This window comes from Polypterus senegalus, chromosome 7, assembly GCF_016835505.1.
Source record: "Polypterus senegalus isolate Bchr_013 chromosome 7, ASM1683550v1, whole genome shotgun sequence".
Taxonomy (NCBI): Eukaryota; Metazoa; Chordata; class Cladistia; order Polypteriformes; family Polypteridae; genus Polypterus; species Polypterus senegalus.
The window spans coordinates 76,983,013-77,008,256 of NC_053160.1; the positions used below are offsets into that span (position 1 = coordinate 76,983,013).

The 25,244-nt window shown below is 38.2% G+C and overlaps 1 protein-coding gene across 5 annotated transcripts in view; it reads left to right on the forward strand.

Annotated features, from left to right (window-relative positions):
- The window catches only part of LOC120532665 (solute carrier organic anion transporter family member 3A1-like), a 410,803-nt gene that overhangs the window by 301,025 nt on the left and 84,534 nt on the right, over window positions 1-25,244 (forward strand). For all 5 annotated transcript variants that reach the window (XM_039758919.1, XM_039758916.1, XM_039758918.1 and 2 more), the window contains 2 exons: window positions 9,219-9,417; window positions 21,288-21,426. In XM_039758919.1, coding sequence (XP_039614853.1) covers window positions 9,219-9,417; window positions 21,288-21,426 — 338 coding nt within the window. The remainder of the gene's footprint in view (window positions 1-9,218; window positions 9,418-21,287; window positions 21,427-25,244) is intronic.

Genomic DNA, 25,244 nt, shown 5'->3' on the forward strand with positions numbered 1-25,244 from the left:
CTATATACTACTGAGTTTAAATAAGACAATACACAATCTAATGCATTTCTGGATACATTACAGATACCACAAATAGACACTTTTAGTGCGGAGGAACTTGATAAACCTCTGGCGTTATCAGAACTACTAGATGCTTTAAAGTCACTTCAAGGCAGGAAACCAGCAGGCCCTGATGCTACCCTGCAGAATTTTATAAGAAATTCTCCACTCAGCTAGCTCCCCTCCTATTAGCAACATTTACAGAAGCCAGAGGGAACCAAACTCTTCCTCAAACTTTTTGCCAAGCACTAGTCACCATTTTTCCAAAACAAAATAAGGACCTATTACAATGTGCATCATACAGACCAATTTCACTTCTGAATATTGACATTAAAATACTCTCCAAAATCATAGCTAGAAGGATAGAGGAAGTGCTCCCCTCAGTAATATCACAAGATCAAACTGGATTTATCAGGGGCCAACACTTATCTTCAAATCTTCAACGCCTGTTTAATGTAATATACTCACCAACTAAATCAAACACCCCAGAAATATTATTATCATTGGATGCAGAAAAAGCATTTGACATGATTGAATGGAAATACCTTTTTACTATATTGGAGAAATTTGGGTTTGGCCCAAACATTTGTGCATGGATGAAATTACTGTATACCAATCCAGAAGCTTCAGTTTGTATCAACAACATTTGTTCAGACTACTTTAAACTAGAACGTGGTACTAGACAAGGACCGCTGTTTGCAATCGCCATTGAACCACTGGCAATACATTGTCAAAATACTGATCAGATAAAGGGGATTAGCAGAGAAGGACTGGAACAGAATATTTCATTATATGCAGATGATATGGTACTGTATATATCAGATCCACAAAATTCTGTGCCTGCAGTCTTAAAAGCACTCACAGAATTTCAAAAGATCTCTGGTCTCAGAATTAATCTGAATAAAAGTGTACTCTTTCCAGTGAATTCTTAAGCATATAAGCTTTTTATCAACAAAATTTTGCCGTCTGCATGGAAAAAATTAAGCAAGAATTGCATAGATGGTCAACCCTTCATCTCACTCTAGCTGGAAGAATTAACACTGTTAAGATGAATATTCTTCCTAAGCTCCTTTTTTATTTCAAAATATCCCAATATACATCAATAAATCATTTTTTAAGCAATTAGATTCAACAATAACCTCATTTATTTGGAACTCAAAAAATCCACGTATCCAAAGAGTGACCCTAGTTGCAATCATGGCGGCGCCCGTGCAGGCTGCGGCTTACAGAGCTCCCGAGTACGCGGTGTTTAGTGTTAATCTTTGTTCGTCTTTTTTAACTAGTATAAGTAAAAAAGTAGATTTAAGTGATAGTAGTACGCAGACATACATTTACGAGCGGCAAATCCTACTAGATTTCCAAAGAAACTGCGCCGAAATATCCAGTGAGGTGACTGAGACGCTCCGCAGCCTTTGCTTACTTCGGCAGCCTGAGAAGCTGAGTTGGCGAAAACGCAAGCGCAGAGATCGGAAACAGAAACGAGGTAAACGCGGCGGTGTTCACACAAGGCTAAAAACTAACCCCACTAGACCTGCGATACCGTCTATTCTGCTTGCGAACGTCCGATCGCTGGACAACAAGCTGGATTATATAAAGCTGCAGCGGGCCAAGCAGTGGGAAATGAGAGACTGCTGCATCTTTATTTTCACTGAGACATGGCTCCAGGAAAACATTGCAGACTCGCCATCCAGCTAGACGGACTGACCATCTTCCGAGCGGACAGAGACGCCTCTTTGTCCGGTAAGACCCGCGGGGGCGGACTGTGTGTTTATGTGAACAGAGAGTGGTGTACGAACACTGCCTCAGTTGCGCGACACTGTTCCCCGCTGATAGAGGTTTTATCAGTAAGGTGTCGGCCTTTCTACCTGCCAAGGGAATACAGTTGCGTGATGGTGGTGGCCGTCTACCTCCCGCCTAGCGCAAATGCTAACCAGGCGCTAGCGGAACTCTACGAGATCATCAGCAAACTGCAAACGACGCACCCCGAGGCATTTTTCATTATTGCTGGAGACTTCAATCATGCCAACTTGAAGTCAGTTCTCCCAAAATTCTCCCAGAATGTGAACTTTGCAACTAGAGGGGGAAGCTGTCTGGACAATGTTTACACGAGCTCCTGACGCCTACAAGGCACTACCCCACCCTCACCTGGGCTGTTCAGATCATATCAGCGTTTTTATGGTTCCTGCATACAAGTCCCTGCTGAAGCGCACTAAACCAGCCCGCAAGAGCATCAGAGTGTGGCAGGTTGGTGCGGTTTCAGCTCTCCAAGACTGCTTCAATTGACAGACTGGGACATTTTCAGAGAGGCTGCTATGGATGGTGACTCCATCAATCTGGAGGAGTACACAGACTCTGTGACTGGCTACATCTCCAAATGCATAGAGGATGTTACTGTTACCAAGGATGTTACCACAAGAGCCAACCAAAAGCCCTGGATGACAAGAGAAGTGCACAAGCTGCTCAAGATCAGAAATGCAGCCTTCAGATCTGGAGACAAGGCCGCCCTTAGGGTGACCAGAGCCAACCTGTCTCGTGCTATAAGGAGAGCTAAGTGGGCATACGCACAGAAGATCAACAAACAATTCAGCAGCACCAGAGACACACGTCGTATGTGGCAGGGTGTTCAGGCAATTACAAACTACAAGCCCAATCCACACAGCAGTGATGGTGATGCCTCCCTTCCGGATGAGCTGAACAACTTCTTTGCACGGTTTGAGGCACAGAACAAAGAGCCTGCGAGAAAAGCAACACCTCCCTCCACTGACCAAGCACTCTGTCTCTCCATAACAGATGTGAGGAGGACTCTATCCAGAGTCAATCCACGGAAGGCTGCAGGACCTGACAACATACCTGGTCTTGTGCTCAAAGAATGTGCAAGTCAACTGGCTGGTGTCCTCACAGACATCTTCAACACATCTCTGAGCCAGTCGTCAGTCCCAACATGCTTCAAGTCGACCACCATCATACCAGTGCCAAAGAAGTCATCAGTGACATGCCTGAATGACTACCGACCAGTTGCACTCACACCAATCATAATGAAGTGCTTTGAAAGGTTAGTCATGTCACACATAAAGACTAATCTCCCTGCCTCCCTTGACCCTCTTCAGTTTGCATACCGCTCAAACAGGTCAACTGAGGATGCCATATGCTCTGCCCTTCACATCTCCCTGACACATCTGGATAAAAAGACACATATGTCAGGATGCTATTCATAGACTTTAGCTCTGCCTTCAACACAATCATCCCTCCAAAGCTGGTTGTAAAACTGAGCAGGTTGGGCCTAAACACCACCCTCTGCAATTGGATCCTGGACTTCTTGACAGAGAGGCCCCAGTCAGTTCAGATGGGCCACAACACTTCCAGCATCATCACACTGAGCACTGGAGCACCGCAGGGCTGTGTGCTTAGTCCACTGCTCTTCACCCTGCTGACTCACGACTGCACAGCCACGCACAACACCAATCACATCATCAAGTTTGCAGATGATACGACGGTGCTGGGACTGATAAGCAGGGATGATGAAAGAGCATACAGAGATGAGGTGAAATGGCTGTCCGCATGGTGTGAAGACAACAATCTATCTCTCAATGTCGACAAGACAAAAGAGATAATCGTGGACTTCAGAAAATCACGTCCTGCCCACATCCCGCTCAGCATCAACGGTTTAGATGTGGAGATTGTTAGGAGTACCAAGTTCCTCGGTGTGCACTTAACTGAGGAACTTACGTGGACACATAACACCTCATCACTAATCAAGAAAGCCCAGCAGAGACTACACTTCCTGAGGCGGCTGAAGCAAGCACGTCTTCCCCCTTCCATCCTCACCATGTTCTACAGAGGCACCATTGAGAGTGTTCTGACCAGCTGCATCACTGTCTGGTATGGCAACTGCAACATATCCGACCGCAAGCCTGCAAAGGATAGTGAAGACAGCAGAGAACATTATTGGGGTGCCTCTCCCTTCACTACAGGACATATTTTACAAACGCAGTGTCCGCAAGGCCTGCAGCATTGTGCAGGACCCCTTACACCCCTCACATGGACTTTTCACACTTCTGCCATCCAAGAGAAGATACTGCAGCATCAAAGCCAAATCTGCCAGGCTGCAGGAGAGTTTTACCCCAAGCTGTTAGACTCCTTAACACCAGGCTGCCCCCTGGGACCTTCCACGAGGCCTCAACCACCACTAAAAACAGAACTTTTATACATGAAAACCACAGTCCTGCAAAGATGTGTGTGCATGTAGAAAAGAACTGAAAATCTCATACTGACCTTTAAGTATTTTGACACTCTTGATATCCTTCTGCTATGAAACATTCTGACCTGTCATTGTTTACACACATCTTAAACAACTATTATCATACACTGATAATTTCTGTATTATCTATATCTATTATTTATTATTCATTTATTTATTATATTACATATCTTACACATCAATATTGCTGCTACTTCTTTGTCCTATCTTTGCACAATGTCTTGTCTTGTTTGTGTTTTAATTTTAAAATTTTAAATTTTTATTCTATTTTTAATTTACTATTTGCACATCATGTTGTTACACTGTGGACCCTGAGCTTCGCAATTTCGTCTATCTGTATACTTGTATATGGTTGAGATGACAATAAAGTTCACTTTGACTTTGACTTTGACTTGACGAAGACAAAAGGCAGAAAGTGGCATGGCTCTACCTAACTTCCAGTTTTATTATTGGGCAGCAAATATGCAAGCAATAAAAACCTGGACACAAATAGAAGAACATACACAGGCTTGGTCCGCAATAGAAGTAAAATCCTGCAGTACTTCTTTATATTCCCTGCGCTGTGCCCCAATAAACGCAAGTTATCAGCAATATACTAATAACCCAATTATGCTTCACTCACTTAGAATATGGAACCAATGTAGAAAGCATTTTAAGACGGAGAAGCTTTTATCTGTGGCACCTCTGCAAGAGAACCATCTATTTCAACCTTTGCAAACATGCAGTTTTTAATATCTGGAAAAAATGTGGGATTAACTTGCTTAGAGATCTTTATATAGACAATGTATTTGCATCCTATGAACAATTACATTCCAAATTTAACATTCCAGCTACACATTTCTTTCACTATCTTCAAATTAGGAACTTTGTTAAACAGAACCTTCCCGTTTTACCTCATCTTGCACCCTCATCCATGCTGGAAAAAATATTGCTCAATCTCAAGGACTCAGACACCATCTCTGCAATATATAAAATCATTTTACAGTCCCTCCATTTTAAAGATCCAAGAGGACACTGGGAAAAAGATCTCTCAATTAATATATCACAAAAGGAGTGGAAAGTAGCAATACAGAGAATTCATTCGAGCTCCATATGCGCAAAGCATACAATTATACAACTCAAAATTATATATCGAGCATATCTGTCTCGACTAAAACTCTCCAAAATGTTTCCAGGACATGATCCAATCTGCAAACGCTGCAATCAAGTCACAGCCTCACTGGGTCACATGTTCTGGGCCTGCACCAAATTAACATTATTCTGGACCAAAATTTTTAATTACCTTTCAGACAGCCTTGGTCTCACAATCCCTCCTAACCCATTAACAGCTGTGTTTGGGGGTCTTCCAGATGGGTTTAAAGTGGAGAAAGACAAACAAACTGTGATTGCATTCACTACACTTTTGGCACGCAGACTTATTCTGATAAACTGGAAGAACCCAAACTCTCCTCTTTTAAGTCAGTGGGAAACTGATGTGTTATACTATTTGAAATTGGAAAAAATCAAATACTCAGTTAGAGGATCTGTACAGACTTTTTTCAAAACATGGCAGGATCTAATCAGTAATATTTTAAAATAAGCTCTTAAAGCACAGAGGAAGCAATTATTTCTGTATTTCTTTTGTCTTTCTAAATATCCTTTTTAGCCATTGGTCTTATTATGGCACTAGACTAGATACTGAAAATTGAGCAAGATTATAAGTACGCCATATACCGTACGTAGGAAATACAAATTTTAGACATTAATTATTTAATGCAAATTAGAGGGCATGTTTTATGATAAAGACTTATGGCTCCTGCTGGATATGTCACTGTCCGCAAAAAGATAGACTACAGAAGGCTAATAGAATATTGTGTTACTTAGCACTACATGTTGAGTACAATTCATGGAAGATTCAGTTTACTATGTATAATGCACTTTTGAGGCATCATCTATAATACTGTATGCAGTTATGGTCTCCAAATTAAGAAAAGAACACAACATCATTAAACAATGTCTACAGAATAGTCGGTAGACTTACTCTATGAACAGCTGGATATAAGATATAAGAAAAGATTCAAGGAATTTAAACTTTTCATGGATCCAATATTGGTTTCTATTTTTTCTAGAACCACATGAATCTCGCTGTTCCAAGACAGCCTTCCAACCAATCAGATATAAAGTTAGTCTCTGACATCATAAAGCAAGGGCTTCACAAAAAGATGCACAAAAACCACTGTTCAAAAAGAAAAGACCCTTTCCTTCATCTTTCATTAAAATTCAAACAATATCCTTTGAGTCTGGAGGAAAATCCATCATCAGTTAAATTCTTGAGGTAAGAAGATTTTTTTAATTAAAAAAATGGGCATTTGTGCTACACTTTTCAGTTTCCCTACTAATAGACATCCTAGGAAATTCTCCATAAGTTATTATGTACACATAAGTTATTAAAAATGAAGTAAAACAATCAATTCTGACTTTAATTTATAACACATATTGGCAATATATAATATTTTAAATGCAATTAATATTTTCTTTAATTCCTGGGAAAACCTGAAAACTTGAATTTTACCAATTAGCTTTCAGGTCTTTAGGCATACCAAGTACCTCTATACTATATTAGCAAAAGATAGATAGATAGATAGATAGATACTTTATTAATCCCAAGGGGATTTGTGGGCTTAAGGCAGGGGTGTCCAACTCCGTTCCTGGAGGGCTGCAGTGGCTGCAGGTTTTCATTCTAACCCTTTCCCTAATCAGTGACCCTTTTTCAATACTAAGTAACTTCTTTTCCTTTCATTTTAATAGTCCAGTTTTTAAGGATTCAGTCCTCCAAATTGATTCTTTTCCTTATTAAATGGCAGCCAAACAGAAATGAGATGTGAAACAAGCCAACAGATGACCAGCTAATTCAGGGCTTCAAACTCCCACCACTTTCACTACAACCAGTTTCTTAATGAGAAGCCGATTCTTGCTGTTAATTAAGCTCATTATTTAATTCCATGGCTTGTTAGCTTTCATTCTGCCACAGTGACATTTCCAAAACGGTTGATTTCTGTTTTGTCTAAGAACAGCGCCAAAACGTTTTAGTGACCTGAGCAGATCAGCCATACTGAGACCATCACCTTTCATTATTTTTAGATAGTGTGGTGTGCTGGTCATGTGGCAGCTCATTTTGTGTCTCAGTACTGTTTGGCTGCTAATTAAGGAAAAAGAAACAGCTAAGGGGTCCGAGTCATGTTAATTAGGACTAAGGCAAAAGAAGTTAATTAACAGCAAAAACTGGTCACTAATTAAGAAGATGGCAAGAATGAAACCCTGCAGCCACGGCAGCTGTCCAGAACTGGAATTGGACATCCCTGGCTTATGGCAACTATGAATGGGTCAGCAGTCTTTTTCCCTCTAGAAGTAACCAACAGAAAGGCAGCCTTACAATTGTAACCTTTTGTATATGCCAATGAACTTCCAGGTTACATGTGAGTGTTCACTTGAAATCAGCTACACTGAAAAGATAACTGAAACTAGTGCAATATACGGGCATCTAATACAACATCAAAGTACTTCATTATGTTACTATTAATAAAAATGTCTTCTCTGCCAAGTTATTCTATTTGCATTTATATAATCCGTGTGCAGTGTACAGTACAAAAGGGATAAACATATCTAGAAGTAAATGAACATATTGAAAATATAAATAAGTTTTCTAAATACCTTAGGTGAATTTATAGAAAAAAGAGCAAAATAATAACTATACCAAGAGCTAAATCAGTAAGTTGAAGCAAATAGCTATCATCATGTGGCCAAGGCAGGAATCTTGGCAGTTTTGATTGGCCTTTTCACATGTGTCAGACTTCTTACTTTTTTAAGCAATAATCACAGTCAGTTGTAGAGATGTAAAATTATACATGTTTGCTCTAAGATGAAAAGCGAAGAAGCGATGGATTTGGTGTGTCATATCTGACATTTTCTATTCACTCATGAATCCACTTTTTGAACCTTCTCAGTCCATAACTGAAACTATCCTATCATTACCGTTCACAAAAGAGTAATCATACCTGGATGAGATGTTAGTTCATTGTGGTTCACACTGAATCACACACAAAAATTTACTTACAGTCACTGTCCTTAATTTACCTAACACATATATTTTTGGGATATGAGAGGAAAACCAGAGAAAACCCATGCAAACATATACAAAAAATGTGAACTCTACACAGATTATAATCGGCCTCAAGCTGAACCCAGTTTCCCATGGAGTTTTGCGGCAGTAATATCACTAATTGACTAGTCATACTAATTTTGCAGGAAGATATAAGACACTTTGTATGTGATTTATTTAGCCGTTTGGTTGTGTTACGAGTTCTCCATTAGGCTGACTTGCCAATATACAATAAGGTAAATATTGGACTGCTAGTATGAAAGCATTTATTATTGTGTGATTATGAATCATTATCACGTAGGTCTGAACATTTTTGAATATGACTTGAAATTGTGGGAAAATATATTGCTTCTGATCTTGTGGTACTCTGGACACAATTACTTTTCTTTATTCTACTTGTCTCCTTATGATGACAGCACAAGCTCTGGTCACTGTCTTTCTCAGTCTTTTGGTAACAAGTGGGTAGTCAATGCCCACTGAGCTTGTGTTTAAGATTTTTCATTTATTTAATTAGGATAATGTTTTGTCAGTCTGTGTTTTGATAGTCATTCTCAAAATGCCTAATGCTTTTATTAACTCAGCCAGTGTGTACACAAAAATGGTGCCTTTCTTTTTGGATTATCCAAACAGCTGTTGTCCAGTTCCTCCACCTTTTTGATTATTTGGATGCTTGAAAATCCACATATTTATTAAATGCTAAAATTAGAATGTTTTCAATAAGCACGCTTACTTAAAAATGATTTTCGTCATAACTTGCTTTTCTATCTTTGCTTGACTTTCAAGGAGTAGCGGCCATTCCTTGTGTGTGCCTTGGGATGTTTCTTGGGGGCTACTTGGTGAAAAAGTGCAACCTCACCCCCGTGGGAATTGTTAAACTGGGCATGGCTGCCAACATGCTTTGTTCAGCTGCATTTGTGTTTCTGCTTTTCCTGGGCTGTGAAACAGGACCTGTTGCAGGGTTAACCTCTGGCTACATGAATAGGTAAATAAGAGCTTTTATAAACAAATTAGATAACTGAATGTCATTGAACATGAATGGTGATATTCAAAGAAGTCAATAAAGAGTAACTTGTAAAATTTAAGCTGAATTGACTGCCTAGAATATCTAATATCAGGGTGAACAAGTTTAATTATACACTGTATACCTGTAGACCTGTATTGCAATTAGTGTAGTTATGTGTCTAGAATTAGAATTCGTGTAACCTGATGTTGTGTAACATGACCCTTTTCACTTTTTTTACTTAAGGCTGTGATTCAATTAATTTGGGGCATTTTTTTTCCATTTCTGAGGGTTATAACCATATCAGTACATCTGTAATCCTATTTAGGCTTAGTTAATATCTTGACCTGATGTGAAATTCAGAGGCGGCCTAAGGGGTGTGCGGGGCCTAGGACTGACCAACCTCACGCGGGGCCGGTTACATCAAATACTGTTACTGGTATGTGTGGACTGTATAAACTTGCACTCCAATTTAATAAAAGTAATCTTAACATACACCAGATTTTCTCATTACAGTATTCAACTAAACTTTTGCAAGATAACTGTATGACTGTATCAAAAGGGTTGATGACTGTATCAAAATATAACAATGTAACCTATTAAAAAAGTGGAATTCATAATTCATGACAATACCAAGAAATGCGATGTGGTGTCATGCGGAAATTTGCAGGGCCTCTTCTACAGAAGTACCCAAATTGCAAGTATACTCTGACATGTACGGAATTTGACCTTGAAGAGGGATTTTTAAAGGGTTCCTCTTAGAAGCATCTCAAATATATACAGTGGTGGGAAAAACTATTTGCCCCCTTCCTGATTTCTTATTCTTTTGCATGTTTGTCACACAAAATGTTTCTGATCATCAAACACATTTAACCATTAGTCAAATATAACACAAGTAAACACAAAATGCAGTTTTTAAATGATGGTTTTTATTATTTAGGGAGAAAAAAAATCCAAACCTACATGGCCCTGTGTGAAAAGTAATTGCCCCTGAACCTAATAACTGGTTGGGCCACCCTTAGCAGCAATAACTGCAATCAAGCGTTTGCGATAACTTGCAATGAGTCTTTTACAGCACTCTGGAGGAATTTTGGCCCACTCATCTTTGCAGAATTGTTGTATTTCAGCTTTATTTGAGGGTTTTCTAGCATGAACCGCCTTTTAAGGTCATGCCATAGCATCTCAATTGGATTCAGGTCAGGACTTTGACTAGGCCACTCCAAAGTCTTCATTTTGTTTTTCTTCAGCCATTCAGAGGTGGATTTGCTAGTGTGTTTTGGGTCATTGTCCTGTTGCAGCACCCAAGATCGCTTCAGCTTGAGTTGACGAACAGATGGCCGGACATTCTCCTTCAGGATTTTTTGGTAGACAGTAGAATTCATGGTTCCATCTATCACAGCAAGCCTTCCAGGTCCTGAAGCAGCAAAACAACCCCAGACCATCACACTACCACCACCATATTTTACTGTTGGTATGATGTTCTTTTCTGAAATGCTGTGTGCCTTTTACGCCAGATGTAACGGGACATTTGCCTTCCAAAAAGTTCAACTTTTGTCTCATCAGTCCACAAGGTATTTTCCCAAAAGTCTTGGCAATCATTGAGATGTTTCTTAGCAAAATTGAGACGAGCCCTAATGTTCTTTTTGCTTAACTGTGGTTTGGGTCTTGGAAATCTGCCATGCAGGCTGTTTTGCCCAGTCTCTTTCTTATGGTGGAGTCGTGAACACTGACCTTAATTGAGGCAAGTGAGGCCTGCAGTTCTTTAGACGTTGTCCTGGGGTCTTTGTGACCTCTTGGATGAGTTGTCTCTGCGCTCTTGGGGTAATTTTGGTCGGCTGGCCACTCCTGGGAAGGTTCACCACAATTCCATGTTTTTGCCATTTGTGGATAATGGTTCTCACTGTGGTTCGCTGGAGTCCCAAAGCTTTAGAAATGGCTTTATAACCTTTACCAGACTGATAGATCTCAGTTACTTCTGTCCTTATTTGTTCCTGAATTTCTTTGGATCTTGGCATGATGTCTAGCTTTTGAGGCGCTTTTGGTCTACTTCTCTGTGTCAGCCAGCTCCTATTTAAGTGATTTCTTGATTGAAACAGGTGTGGCAGTAATCAGGCCTGGGGGTGGCTACGGAAATTGAACTCAGGTGTGATACACCACAGTTAGGTTATTTTTTAACAAGGGGCAATTACTTTTCACACAGGGCCATGTAGGTTTGGATTTTTTTTCTCCCTAAATAATAAAAACCATCATTTAAAAACTGCATTTTGTGTTTACTTGTGTTATATTTGACTAATGGTTAAATGTGTTTGATGATCAGAAACATTTTGTGTGACAAACATGCAAAAGAATAAGAAATCAGGAAGGGGGCAAATAGTTTTTCACACCACTGTATATACTGGATAATATAACTTGACAAATCTGCTCGAATGGGACACGTGGACCTCAAAAGCGTGGCCCCCTTTGGCGCGGGTCCTGGGACAATTGCCCCACTTGCCACTCCTAAATGGCGCTCTTGGTGAAATTCATATCTGACATTGAATATGGTGTGAACAAATGGATGATCACATTTAAGATTACACACTGCATGTGATTGTCTGAACATCCAGTGATTTGAAGTTTTTGCACAAGAGATATTCATGACAAAGTGATCAATGAATCCATTAATCCATTTCCCAAACTCGCTTTGTTTGCCAGTACTGGCCCAGTAATATCATTCTGAAAGCAGGGACCGATACTTAATAGAACACCAGGCCATCAGGAGGTAGTCATGCACACACACTTTCCTTAAGTGATACCAGATAAATTTGTGTCACCATTTAACCTATCACACATATTCTAGGGTTATGGAATCAAACCTGAGTACTCAGAGAAAATCCATATGGGCACAGGGAAAAAGAATGAACTTCACATACTTGGACACAGTTTTGAAACTAAGTTGCTGGAGGACTGAGTCAGCTGTGTTATCCACTGTAGCATGATTATTGTACTGACTCAGAAAGATAACAGAATATTTTTAATGAAAGGGATCAGGGGATAAAATGTTTAAAATTGAAGCTATAACTGCTACCAAGAGTCTAACCGATCTGTCATCATGTTCAAAGCGTTAATCAAAAATCAGAATATTAATACCAAAAGAAAGTTTATTAACCAATAAAAGATTTTGGCACAATAATCTCATAATCTCACACCAACACTGTTTTTACCCTTATCATGTGCTGACCTTTATACCGTTGCTCCAATAATGTCAACCAAGGCACTTTTTCAGGAACCCTTCTAAATGAACAGAAAGGCCAGAATTATACTGTTCAAGGAATAACAGCCTAAAGGTAGAAAAGGCTTGTTTTTGTTTTCAGTTCTGTTTACAGTGATCGGTTCATAGCGTGCATTGTGGCAACTTTTCTTGGTGGTTTATTAAATTACAGATTTTTCAAATGTTCATTTTTTTCCCTGTGCTTAAAACTCATTAAAAAAAAGTGTTTTTAGTGAGCGGTTCCTAGCACTATAGCGCGAACTATTGCAGTGTTAGTTTTCTCTGTTGTTCAAGGTTTTCTCAGTGTTATTCAATGTTTTTACATTTAGTTTACTATTACGCTGTGCATTCTATGGAATAATTAACTATATTTGTGCTTAAAAACTAAAAAAAATATATATTTACTTACAGTTTGTATGGTCTGGAACAGATTAATTGTATTTACATACAATCCTATGGTGGAAATTGGTTCGGTTCACAACCAAATTGGTTTACGACCAGAGTTTTGGAACGAATTATGCTCATCAACCGAGGTTCCACTGTACGTTGTTTAAAACATTTCAGGAAATCTTATAAAAATGTTATGATAAACATTAATTACAAAAATCAACTGAAAAATATACTAAAATGCAAATAAAAACTTGCCCATGCTTACAAGGAAAAATTCTTTAAAAAAGTAACAGTATAAGAACTTAAAGTGTACAAAAGTGAGAAAAGATACACTATAATTATTACAAATGATTTCATAAGTAATATAAAAATAACACAGTGTAACATTTTGAGAATATAATATGATGTTTCATAAGTACGGCTCTATTCTTGACTTTCCTTACATGTTCATTTTTGTTACTGAAATTACCATCATAACCATCTACTGTACATCAATATGGCGCTTTGCTTTTTACAATGATGTTCCACTAAGACTGAAGACTTGACTCTTTGTAACAAATATTATTCCAATGTAAAAGCCAGTGGCCATTTCTTAACGCAATTAACATACAAAATAAAATCTTCCAAATAGGCAATGCAAAGATTAAATATTTTCCCTAACAGTGCATCAGTGCAGTTGCTATACAACAATAAGTTCACAGAATAAAGGGCTGTCTAATTAATGTCTTTCAAAGAAGCTCTTCTTCTTACAAATAAGCAATCTCATTTGTTATTTTTTTTCTTTGAGTTCTTTTTTTACTATCTTAATGCTATACAGAAAAAATAAAATGTCTTTCTCAGTGTTAAAGGAATAATTCAGCCATTCGGCAGTATACTCTATTGCAGGATTAACCTGTTGATTCCTTTGTAAAATGCACCAAAGAACAGAAACTCAGTGGGAAGCTTGCATTTTAAATGTTCTTTCTTCATCTGCGAGGCAGATACATAACCAATCCTCATATGTATTCACTAGTGAATATAACTTGTACATATTAACTAATTTATAGCCAGTATATTTAATTTGGTAATAATTTTCATCATAATGCATTTGCTTATCATCAAATTTCTTCATTTCTAATTAATAGTTATTGTGGAAGAGGTACTGAGAAAAAATGATTCATTCAAGTGTCTTAAATATTTAAAATATTAAATATATATATTAAAATTTTGTAAAAAAAATTATATTTTCAAAAGGAGTTTCATGAAACTAAGCTAGACATTCCTGATACTAAAGAGTAGTTTTGACATAAGGCAGTTTTAAAAAAATAAAAGGTGTGAATACATGCAGATGCGGACTGTAGATAACTTTAATCATAAAGTAATTACAAGATTAAACCCCTGAGGTATACTGTAACTTAAGTCTGACAGATTGATTAGTAGATGAACTCTTCATAAAAAAGGCAGCTTACAAGTGTTTGAAAAAGTTAATTGTCTGAAACCGTATGATAGCATTCCTGCAGAGATTCCTCAGGGAACTAAACGGATTAAAGATTTTGAAGATGTTGTCTTTTCACGCCTGTTTATTGCTTATGTAGATGTCAAATTTACCATCTGCCCTTTAAGTACTACTATTTATGAATGTTTTGGAATATAATTTGTTAAAAATAAAACAGAAGTAGTACAATATATTCTCAAAATGGTAAAAATATTATATTTAGCATTTACCTAAAAAAGCCTGTTAAACTTTCCATCACTTGTGATCTATTCTGTAAATACAGGGTGAGCAATAGTTTCCAAAATCTGGTCATTTAAAGGTCAACCCTTGATTTTGGTTATTGTTTTACAATAAAGTCACGAATGGTAAGTCATAAGTTAATCCTTATAATTCACTGCTTTCTGACGGAATGAAGCCTTGGCTTTTGAAAATGTTGCAGCTTTCCTTTTTGAAGCTGTTAAACCTTCTTTGCAGGTTGATGATTGCTTTCACCCCAGGCTCAGCAGATAAATGAAAGAATGGCTGCTTTTTTGAAGTAAAACAGAAATCCTGAAGAGAGAAAAGCTATTCCCACACATCATTTATCTGATTCAATCTCTCCCTGGATTCACATATACAAATCCTATGAATTTTATTATGCTGTGTGTGGAAAAACTGTAATCATATCTCCTACTATTATATAACTACTGTCAGACCAACTGAGGCTATCCATCCATTACCTGAAATGCATATAAACCAAAGCAAGGGTCAAAGCCTGTGCCAGTAAGACTGACCAGAACCTACAAGGGGAGCCATTTCATTTCAAGTAGAACAAACAATATTTCTATTTAAAACCTTATATTGGTACATTGATATTAAAGACGATATTTTCAGGTTTTATGTTTTAATCAGCGCTCTCATTGTCTTCTGAATATGATCTTTTTGAAAGTGTATGCTTCACAGAGAGTTTAAATGATTAGAATGCAATGCCTGAAGATTATTATTATAGTCACAAAATATGATTAATACAAGTGAAACAGTACACTGAAACTGAAAAAGTGTTGGCATATTTAATAGTAAAAAGTAGACATGCATAAAATCTGGCAACCCTACATATTTTCTCATTCATTTATTTAATTTTTACGACTATTGTATTCCTAAATCCTATCATATATATATGTATCCATTCCTTATGCTGCTTAGTCAGTTATGGAACTGAACCTGAATAAATTCAGAAAATGCTGCTACTGTCCCATATGGCATACTGTCCCACTGCAGGCAACACACAACACACAGCTCTACGAAATGCATTGAAATCAATGGGGAAGGAGGAACTGAACTAGTTTTGAGTTAGTTATAATGGTTTTAAGTTTCCCTAAGGGCTACGCAACCATCTATCAACTGTGTTGGACTGATTATTGTGGCCAAGAATGTGATGTGAACTGTAAGGTAGCAGTGCTAACATCTTCCCCTACTGTTCTTCAAACAGTAAAAGACAGATAGAACAAATTATACAATTGTTGCAGCACCAGGTGAAGCTGGAACACCTTTTTTGTTTTGCTCTTTATCTGTGCAGATGCCTCACGCTTTTTTCTTCCATCAAGTAGAAAGAAATGCCTTGTAACTAGTAATACATCTTTCATTTCTCATTCTGATTCAAGGAGGGAGATGAGGAGAGCTCCTTTAAGGCTTATTTGCGATCATAGCATAAGCACATGGCTTATGCATGCAAATTAGCCATGAGGTGCTGTGAGTGAGTTCACAGAGACCAGTATTATATATCCAGTAGCAGTATTCTTTATTGTCAGAAAGGTAACCCTCAAATGAAATTGCTATAAGTTTTTTGTAATACTTCTAAGTAGCTAGTACCTTTGTCCAAAGTTCAAGGACTGACGTTGTATTTGTGTCATTGATCTAAGGATATATGTTCTGGACTTGCGGGCTTGAAGGTAGAGAGAATAAGTAGAAGAACCAAACGAGTAGTGAGGATATACTGGGCATAACTAATATATGCCTTTATATAGAGTAAGTTCTGGAAAAATGACTGCTTCTCTGGAGGGGTCAAGATTTAGAATCTGAGTGGACACTGTTCAAGACCTCAGTAGTGTATGTGGCTAGAAGGATAGTATTGCCTGCCTTGGTGTCAACGTTTTAAATAATTGGTGGACAATAGCAATATGTTGAAGAAAGTGGTCTTTCTTTACTTGTAGTGTTTCTATATTTGATTGAGAGGTACCAACAGCTGTGTCAGTGGTCAAATTAAAAACCTACAGTATATGTTGATGGAATTTGATGAGGCCATGGAGAATGATCTACGCAAGGGCTCAAAAAGATTGTAGTAAAGGTATATGATTACTAAGTTAGAGTAGGCAGCATATAGTCCAGACAGACCTGAGTTAAAACATTTACTTCAGCTGAGGATATTGCTCCTAAAATTGCTGTCAGTGGAAGAAGGATTGCCAGAAGCATTTGTTAGGGTTAATTCACGCTGTGGCTGATCAAAAAATCCATAGAGGCAAAGCTGCAAAATGTGGAAGGAATCTGACGAGAAATTCTAAAAATTCTGGATATTGAGGGTATTGTAGCAAACATACCTTTATTCGGTTTTCAATATAATTTCAGTATAAGTCATCTTCAGGCACGTCTATGAGCAGTATTTTACATTTTGGAGTATCTATTTTGAGTATGAGATGTGAAAAATCCTTCAGTGTTCAGAATAATGCAGTGCTGACTGGAGCCCTTTGAAATGTTCAGTGTCCAAATTTGGTAGCCCTTGTTTAATCAGTTCACAACAAAACTACAATTATCACAAATTACTGTGAAAAAAGCTTTTTACAAAACAAAAACAGTTTGTTATAAATGTATTTTTGGTTTGTCTATTGGTCATATAAATTGTAAATTGCAATATAAGCAGTAGCTAAAAACTGTTTTCTTGAACAGTAATTATTTTAATTTAGGATATCTTAATGAGAAAAAAAATGCTACAATATTTTCATTGCTTTGACTCACTCTGACACAGAATAAATTGCCAAATGAAATGCCTGTTTGATCCTTCATATTATGGATTCCAACATTAGCCTCATTATTATTTTTTTTTTGCCTGCCATTGGATTTTTGTGCTGAATAATAACAGAATGGTAATATTAATTGCACAAAAAGGTATTCCTTCTCAACATTTCCCTATTATTTGTATCTCTTAGTCTACATTTAAGTATACATTTTGGTAAATGTATGTACATAAAGACTTTCGAGGCTTTCAATTCAGGTTTACTATTACATTTTTAATAATGTGTTCAATTGCAAGCCATACAGTAGTAGTTGTATCAGATACAATGTACAGTATTAACACAACTGATGTGCTGAAATTATTGTTACTTGAAGAGCAGACATGTTATTCTATAAGATCTTAATATAATATATATTATAATACAATATTTACTATATTTTAATATAAGGTACCAGTAAAGGCGGACTGCACAATAACGTGCAGTGACTACACTTAGAATTTTCATATTCTTTCTCTGTACGTTTAGCATTCGTTTCCTCAGAGGTTGATGCACTTTCTGCTTCGTAAGCAGCTCTTGTTTTCTCCACTCTAGCAGTCCGCTTCTTCACTTCTTCTGCCAGCATTTTTTCACTTTAAAACTGATTAAATCAGTTTTTGTGTTACAATTACTTAGTACATTTTTCTTCATTTTTCACTTAAGCTGGCACTTAAGTGTTTAATATGCCTCAAGAATGATTTAAGATATAAAGAGGTAAAGGAAGTGACGGCTAAGGTGGTAGGGATGAGAACTGCGCCCATACGCATGCGTCACATGGCCGCCCTGCTTCCTGCTGCCGTGAATTGATTCTACAATAAAATTAAATAAAAATAAAAACAGTAATAAAAACCATCACCCCAAAACCGGACAGTAGATGTCACGTAGTATATGTGTACCATATTTCAGGTCATTAGAACAAATGGTTTGTGAGCTACAGGTGATTTAAAATCCTGGACAGACAAACAGACAGCCACGGTAGCATATTATATAAGAAGATTAAAATACAGTTCTCTAAGATGTTATAACACACTATCTTTCATGATCTGCCTCAGTAATTAACAGCATTAGAACATTAAAATAATCTTCACATGAAAAGGCAATTCAGCCTAACAAGTTTGCCGGTCCTGTTGAGCTAATCCAAACTAACATCAGTGTTGGTTCGAAAAGTCCCAATGTCTATCACTGTCTACTTACTTATTCCATGCGTCTATAGATCTGTGTTAACAAAATATTTTTAATACTTGCACAGAATCTATCCTTGACCTAGTGTCATTAAAGAAACTATTTTAAAGTAGCAGCTCCCATTGTACTGATTACTGTCATAATTTTACTCACTTCAGTCATGCTACTTCTTAAACTCTCTTTGCTTAAGCTAACGAGGTTCAACCAAATTCAGTTTTTCCTCATAACTCAGTGTGCCCTGTGATATAATGCTGGGATGGAGTCCTGTTTCCCATGACTCTGTAATACACTGTTTAGAATAGGCACAGAAAATGAAGGAAGGTATATTTGTTGCAAAACATTATACTTTGTTAGGCAAATGCAAATGCAGTGTGCATTAGATCAAAATGTGAAATAAAGTAAGGCAAAAATGTAGGACTCGGGCACTTCCTAGTAAAGGGCAGTGTATTTATTTCTTCAGTATATGATTTGTAATTGAATACAGTCTAGTACAACGCTTACTCAGCTTCAGTCCCCCAAAGTTCATTTTTGCTTACATGTAAACTATTTGTTTTATAGGAGATTAGTGAGAAGTTAAAGAAAATGACACCTTTTATTGGCTTACTAGAAAGATTACAATATGCAGGCTTTCAAGGCAACAATAGAGCCTTTCTTCAGGCAGAAGAAGTGGACTGAGTTGTCTCGAAAGCTTGCATATTGTAATCTTTCTAGTTAACCAACAAAAGGTGTCATTTTGCTTAACTTCCCACAACATCTACAATGGCTATGGTACAACACCATAGTTTCATAGGCAATTGAAATGTTTGTAAGTTGTAAACATGTTCTAAAGAATAGAAAAATAAAGCAGAATAAAAATTAGATTGTTTACTTTCTGAGTGCTACAGGCTGTGTGTTGTCAACCAGGTAAATTGACTTCTTTACATGGATTTACAGTTATTTCACATTTACTGAATAATTTTTGAAATCTGTATTATCCATCCATCCGTCTATCCATTTTCTAACCCGCTGAATCCGAATACAGAGTCACGGGGGTCTGCTGGAGCCAATCCCAGCCAACACAGGGCACAAGGCAGGAACCAATCCTGGGCAGGGTGCCAACCCACCGCAGGACACACACAAACACACCCACACACCAATCTGTATTATGTTTTTTAAAATGCCACTATCCTGGGTAGCTATTTTTCATTTCTTACAATATTAATATATTATATCCACTTTATCAATTGTGGCGGTTTCAGTGCTTGCTCGCACCCTTGCACCCTCAGACACCACGTCAGACAACAGGTAAAAGTCCAATAATGATATTTATTATAATAATAACGTGCACAAAGCACCCTCCACTCCCAAATACTCAATAAACAATAACCAATAAACCAAATTCTCCAATCTCCCAGACGCTTAGCCACCCTGCCTCCCAACTCAGCTCGTCTGTCTGGGAGCTCCCACAGTCCTTTTATATCCCCCGACCCGGAAGTGTTCCAAATCCAACAGTCCACAAGTCCTTATTCCTTCCGGGTCAGGGTAAACAATGCTTTTTCTCACCCCGGAAGCCCGTCGCTCTTCCTATGACGAACTTCCGGGTCATAGGGCACGAAGAACTCTTCGGTCCTCCCTGCAGCTCCCTCTCGTGGCCCCCATGGCATCCAGCAGGGCGGTGCATAAAAACTCCATTGTCCATGATGCCCTGCTGGTCTTCTGGGGACCTCCATGCTGCAAGGAGGGCTCCACCTGGCGGCTTGGGGGTATTGGCCGGGGTACATGGTCGGCCATATCTTACACAATATAAAGGTGACAGTAAATCTTAACAAGTTTCCTCAAGATTATAAAGTTAGATTTTACATTTAAATATTTAAACCCTTTTAATTTTTATGGACTTTTTTTTAAATAACCAAAACCTATGGACTTTATTTCATTATACATTATGATAGTCTATTTGATATAAAATGATTAATAGAAAAATATACTCTCACCTTTCACTTAATTTTAAAATTTTATTAATATTTGATTCAAGGAATGTATCTTTAATGCGTCAGTGGTGCTGTTACTTTTTGACTAAAGGATTACATAGTTTAAAAAAAAATTAATGGAAAATTATTTTAAAAATTTATTTATTTCAGTTTTTTTATTAAGTACAATTATGTTTTTACAAGTTAAGGATAATGGACACATTTACAATATAGTCAAAATAAAGCAATATGTGCAGACAAAAAGATATACATACTGTACAACAATAAAATACAGAATAATAAATAGTTATTGTTGTTTTGTTGCAAAGTATTTCGGTAGAACAGTGGTGTAATTGTCAATATTGCTTCTCATGACTGTAGAGCTTTTGGGTTCTCAACACAAACTGGCACTAGCCACGTGTTCCTGTTATGTTCAACTCTTTCTAAAGTTAACTGATAATTCTCAATATCAACCCATCATTAGAAGCAAAACTGTGATCCTTTTTAGTTAGAGAAAAAGTGTGGAGAAAATTGCTGTTTGACAAATTATCTGCTTTTTTTAACATTGGTTTAATGTTTATTTTCAGAACAGACTGGGATTTCCCAAAAAATCTCACGTCATGGTGCAACGAAGAATGTGGATGTACTCTTGAAACACTTAATCCAATCTGTGGGTCTGATGGCATCACCTACATGTCTCCATGTTTTGCTGGATGCATTGACACTGTAAGAGATCATATTTTTAGAGACAATTTAAATCACAGGATGAGGTTGCTATTCATTTGGAGATTAAAACAGGGACTTTAATTATATATATGGTGATCAACTTGAATTTAATATAAAATGTTTTACCAGTTACATGCTTTAATGTTATCTATCATATATATTGTGTAAGGTAGTTTTACAAAAGTAAAAATGAATAAAGAATCAATCTTTACTGATAGATAGATAGATAGATAGATAGATAGATAGATAGATAGATAGATAGATAGATAGATAGATAGATAGATAGATAGATAATGGAGTCTTAAGGAGGATACCTGCCAAGTTTATAAATTGGCACAGGAGTCTCCGTGTGGGTTTTCTGTTACTATATGCTGGATGGTTTGTCTGCTAGAACAACAAAAACATCACAATTAACATTTACTCTAACCTTTATAAAGAATCTAGTTCCCCAACATCAAGCACATTTCGTCTTCCATCTATCATTAAGCTCATTGGAGTGAATAGATTTTTCCTATTATAAGTTACATGAATACTCAAGTTAATCAATGTTCATCCATAAAAACACTCCTAACTTGAATATTTTTAATGGAATGGACGGTCAATAACCATTAATGGATCCCTGTTTGTGTTTACACTCAGTGCAATAACCTTATAATTCACAATCCCACTCATGCCTGCTGGATTTCATTTTAACCCAATTTCTTTATCAGTGGTGACGTCCTGCCCTCAGTAAAAATCCTTGCTTAGTTAATGTTGGTATATTTTTTGTGTACTTTTTTTTGAAAGTTGAAAAAATATGTTTTTAGCATCATTTTTAATAGTTTATTTATTTAACTTATTTATGACCTGAGTTTTAATTAACATATTTATTATCAGAGTTGTAGCCACAGGGGATGCACAAACCAATGTGTTTCTTCGTGCAGGTCCCAAGCCCGGATAAATGGGGAGGGTTACGTCAGGGCATCTGGTGTAAAATTTTGCCAAATCAAAATGCGGACAACAATACAAACTTCCATACCGGATCAGTAGAGCCCCGGGTTAACAATGACTGCCACCAGTACTGTTAGCCAACAGGGTCCTGCGGAAATTGGGCTATTTTTGGCCGAAGAAGAAGAAGGAGAAGAAGAGGGGGGAGATGTGTCTGGAGGCATGGGGAGAGGAGGAAAGTAAAGAGAGTGGAACTGAGGGTAGGAACTTTGAATGTTGGCAGTATGACTGGTAAGGGGAGAGAGTTAGCAGATATGATGGACAGAAGGAAGGTTGATATATTATGCGTGCAAGAGACTAAATGGAAGGGGAGTAAGGCCAGGTGGATTGGAGGTGGATTCAAATGATTCTATCTTAGTGTGGATGGGAGGAGAAATGAGGTAGGAGTTATTCTGAAGGAACAGTATGTCAAGTGTGTTTTGGAGGTGAAAAGAGTTTCAGGCAGAGTAATGATTATGAAGTTGGAAATTGGAGGTGTGATGATAAATGTTGTTAGTGCATATGCACCACAAGTTGGGTGTGCAATGGATGAGAAAGAAGATTTTATGAGTGAATAGATGAAGTGATGAACAGTGTACCCAAGGGACAGAAAGTGGTGATTGGAGCGGATTTCAATGGGCATGTTGGTGAAGGGAACAGAGAAGATGAGGAGGTGATGGATAGTGGAGGATAGTGAATTTTGCCAAAAGGATGGACATGGCTGTGGTGAATACGTATTTTTAGAAGAGGGGGGAACATAGGGTTACGTACAAAAGCGGAGGAAGATGCACACAGGTAGATTACATCCTATGCAGAAGAGTTGATCTGAAGGAGATTGAAGACTGCAAAGTGGTGACCGGGGAAAGTGTAGTTAAGCAGCACAGGATGGTGACCTATAGGATGACGTTGAAGATCAAGAAGAGGAAGAGAGTGAGGGCAGAGCAAAGGATCAAATGGTGGAAGTTGAAAAAGGAAGACTGCAAGGTTGAGTTTAGGGGGAAGGTGAGACAGGCACTGGGTGGTGGTGAAGAATTACCAGACAGCTGGGAAACTACAACAGATGTAGTAAGGGTGACAGCAAGAAGTGTGCTTGGCGTGACATCTAGACAGAGGAAGGAGGAAAAAGAAACCTGGTGGTGGAATGGGGAAGTACAGGTGAGTATACAGAGGAAGAGGATGGCAATGAAGAACTGGGATAGTCAGAGAGATGCAGAAAGTAGACAAGAGTACAAGGAGATAAGGTGCAAGGTGAAGAGAGAGGTGGCGAAGGCTAAAGAAAAGACGTATGATGAGTTGTATGAAAGGTTGGACACTAAGGAGGGAGAAAAGGACCTGTACCGATTGGCTAGACAGAGGGACTGAGCTGGGAAAGATGTGCAGCAGGTCAGGGTGATAAAGGATAAAGATGGAAACATACTCACAAGCGAGGAGAGTGTGTTGACCAGATAGAAAGAGTAGTTTGAGAGGCTGATGAATGAAGAGAATGAGAGAAGAGTTTGGATAATGTGGAGATACTGAATAAGGAAGTGCAATGAATTAGCAAGGAGGAAGTAAGGACAGCTATGAAGAGGATGAAAAATGGAAAGGCCGTTGGTCCAGATGACATACCTATGGAAGCATGGAGGTGTCAAGGAGAGATGGCAGTGGAGTTTTTATCCAGATTGTTTAATGGAATCTTGGAAAGTGAGAGGATGCCTGAGGAGTGGAGAAGAAGTGTACTGGTGCCGATATTTAAGAATAAGGGGAATGTGCAGGACTGCAGTAACTACAGGGGAATAAAATTGATGAGCCACAGTATGAAGTTAATGGAAAGAGTGGTGGAAGCTAGGTTAAGAATTGAGGTGATGATTAGTGAGCAGCAGTATGGTTTCATGCCAAGAAAGAGTACCACAGATGCAATGTTTGCTCTGAGGATGTTGATGAAGAAGTTTAGAGAAGGCCAGAAGGAGTTGCACTGCATCTTTATGGACCTAGAGAAAGCATATGACAGGGTGCCTCGAGAGGAGCTGTGGTATTGTATTAGGAAGTCAGGAGTGGCAGAGAACTACATAAGAGTTGTACAGGATATGTAGTAGGGAAGTGTGACAGTGGTGAGGTTTGCGGTAGTAGAAACGAATGCATTCAAGTTGGAGGTGGGATTACATCAAAGGGCTCTGAGCCCTTTCTTATCTGCAATGGTGATGGACAGGTATACAGACAAGATTAGATAGGAGTCCCCGTGGACTATGATGTTTGCTGATGACATTGTGATCTGTAGTGATAGTAGGGAGCAGGTTGAGGAGACCCTGGAGAGGTGGAGATATGCTCTAGAGAGGAGAGGAATGAGGGTCAGTAGGAATAAGACAGAATACATGTGTGTAAATGAGAGGGAGGTCAGTGGAATGGTGAGGATGCAGCGAATAGAGTTGGCAAAGGTGGATGAGTTTAAATACTTGGGATCAACAGTACAGAGTAACTAGGGATTTGGAAGAAAGGTGAAAAAGAGAGTGCAGGCAGGGTGGAATGGGAGGAGAAGAGTGTCAGGAGTAATTTGTGACAGACAGGTATCAGCAAGAGTGAAAGGGAAGGTCTACAGGATGGTAGTGAGACCAGCTATGTTATATGGGTTGGAGACGGTGGCACTGACCAGAAAGCAGGAGACAGAGCTGGAGTATGGCAGAGTTAAAGATGCTAAGATTTGCACTGGGTGTGACGAGGATGGATAGGATTACAAATGAGTACATTAGAGGGTCAGCTCAAGTTGGATGGTTGGGAGACAATGTCAGAGTGGCGAGATTGTGTTGGTTTGGCATGTGGAAAGGAGAGATGCTGGGTATATTGGGAGAAGGAGGCTAAGGATAGAGCTGCCAGTG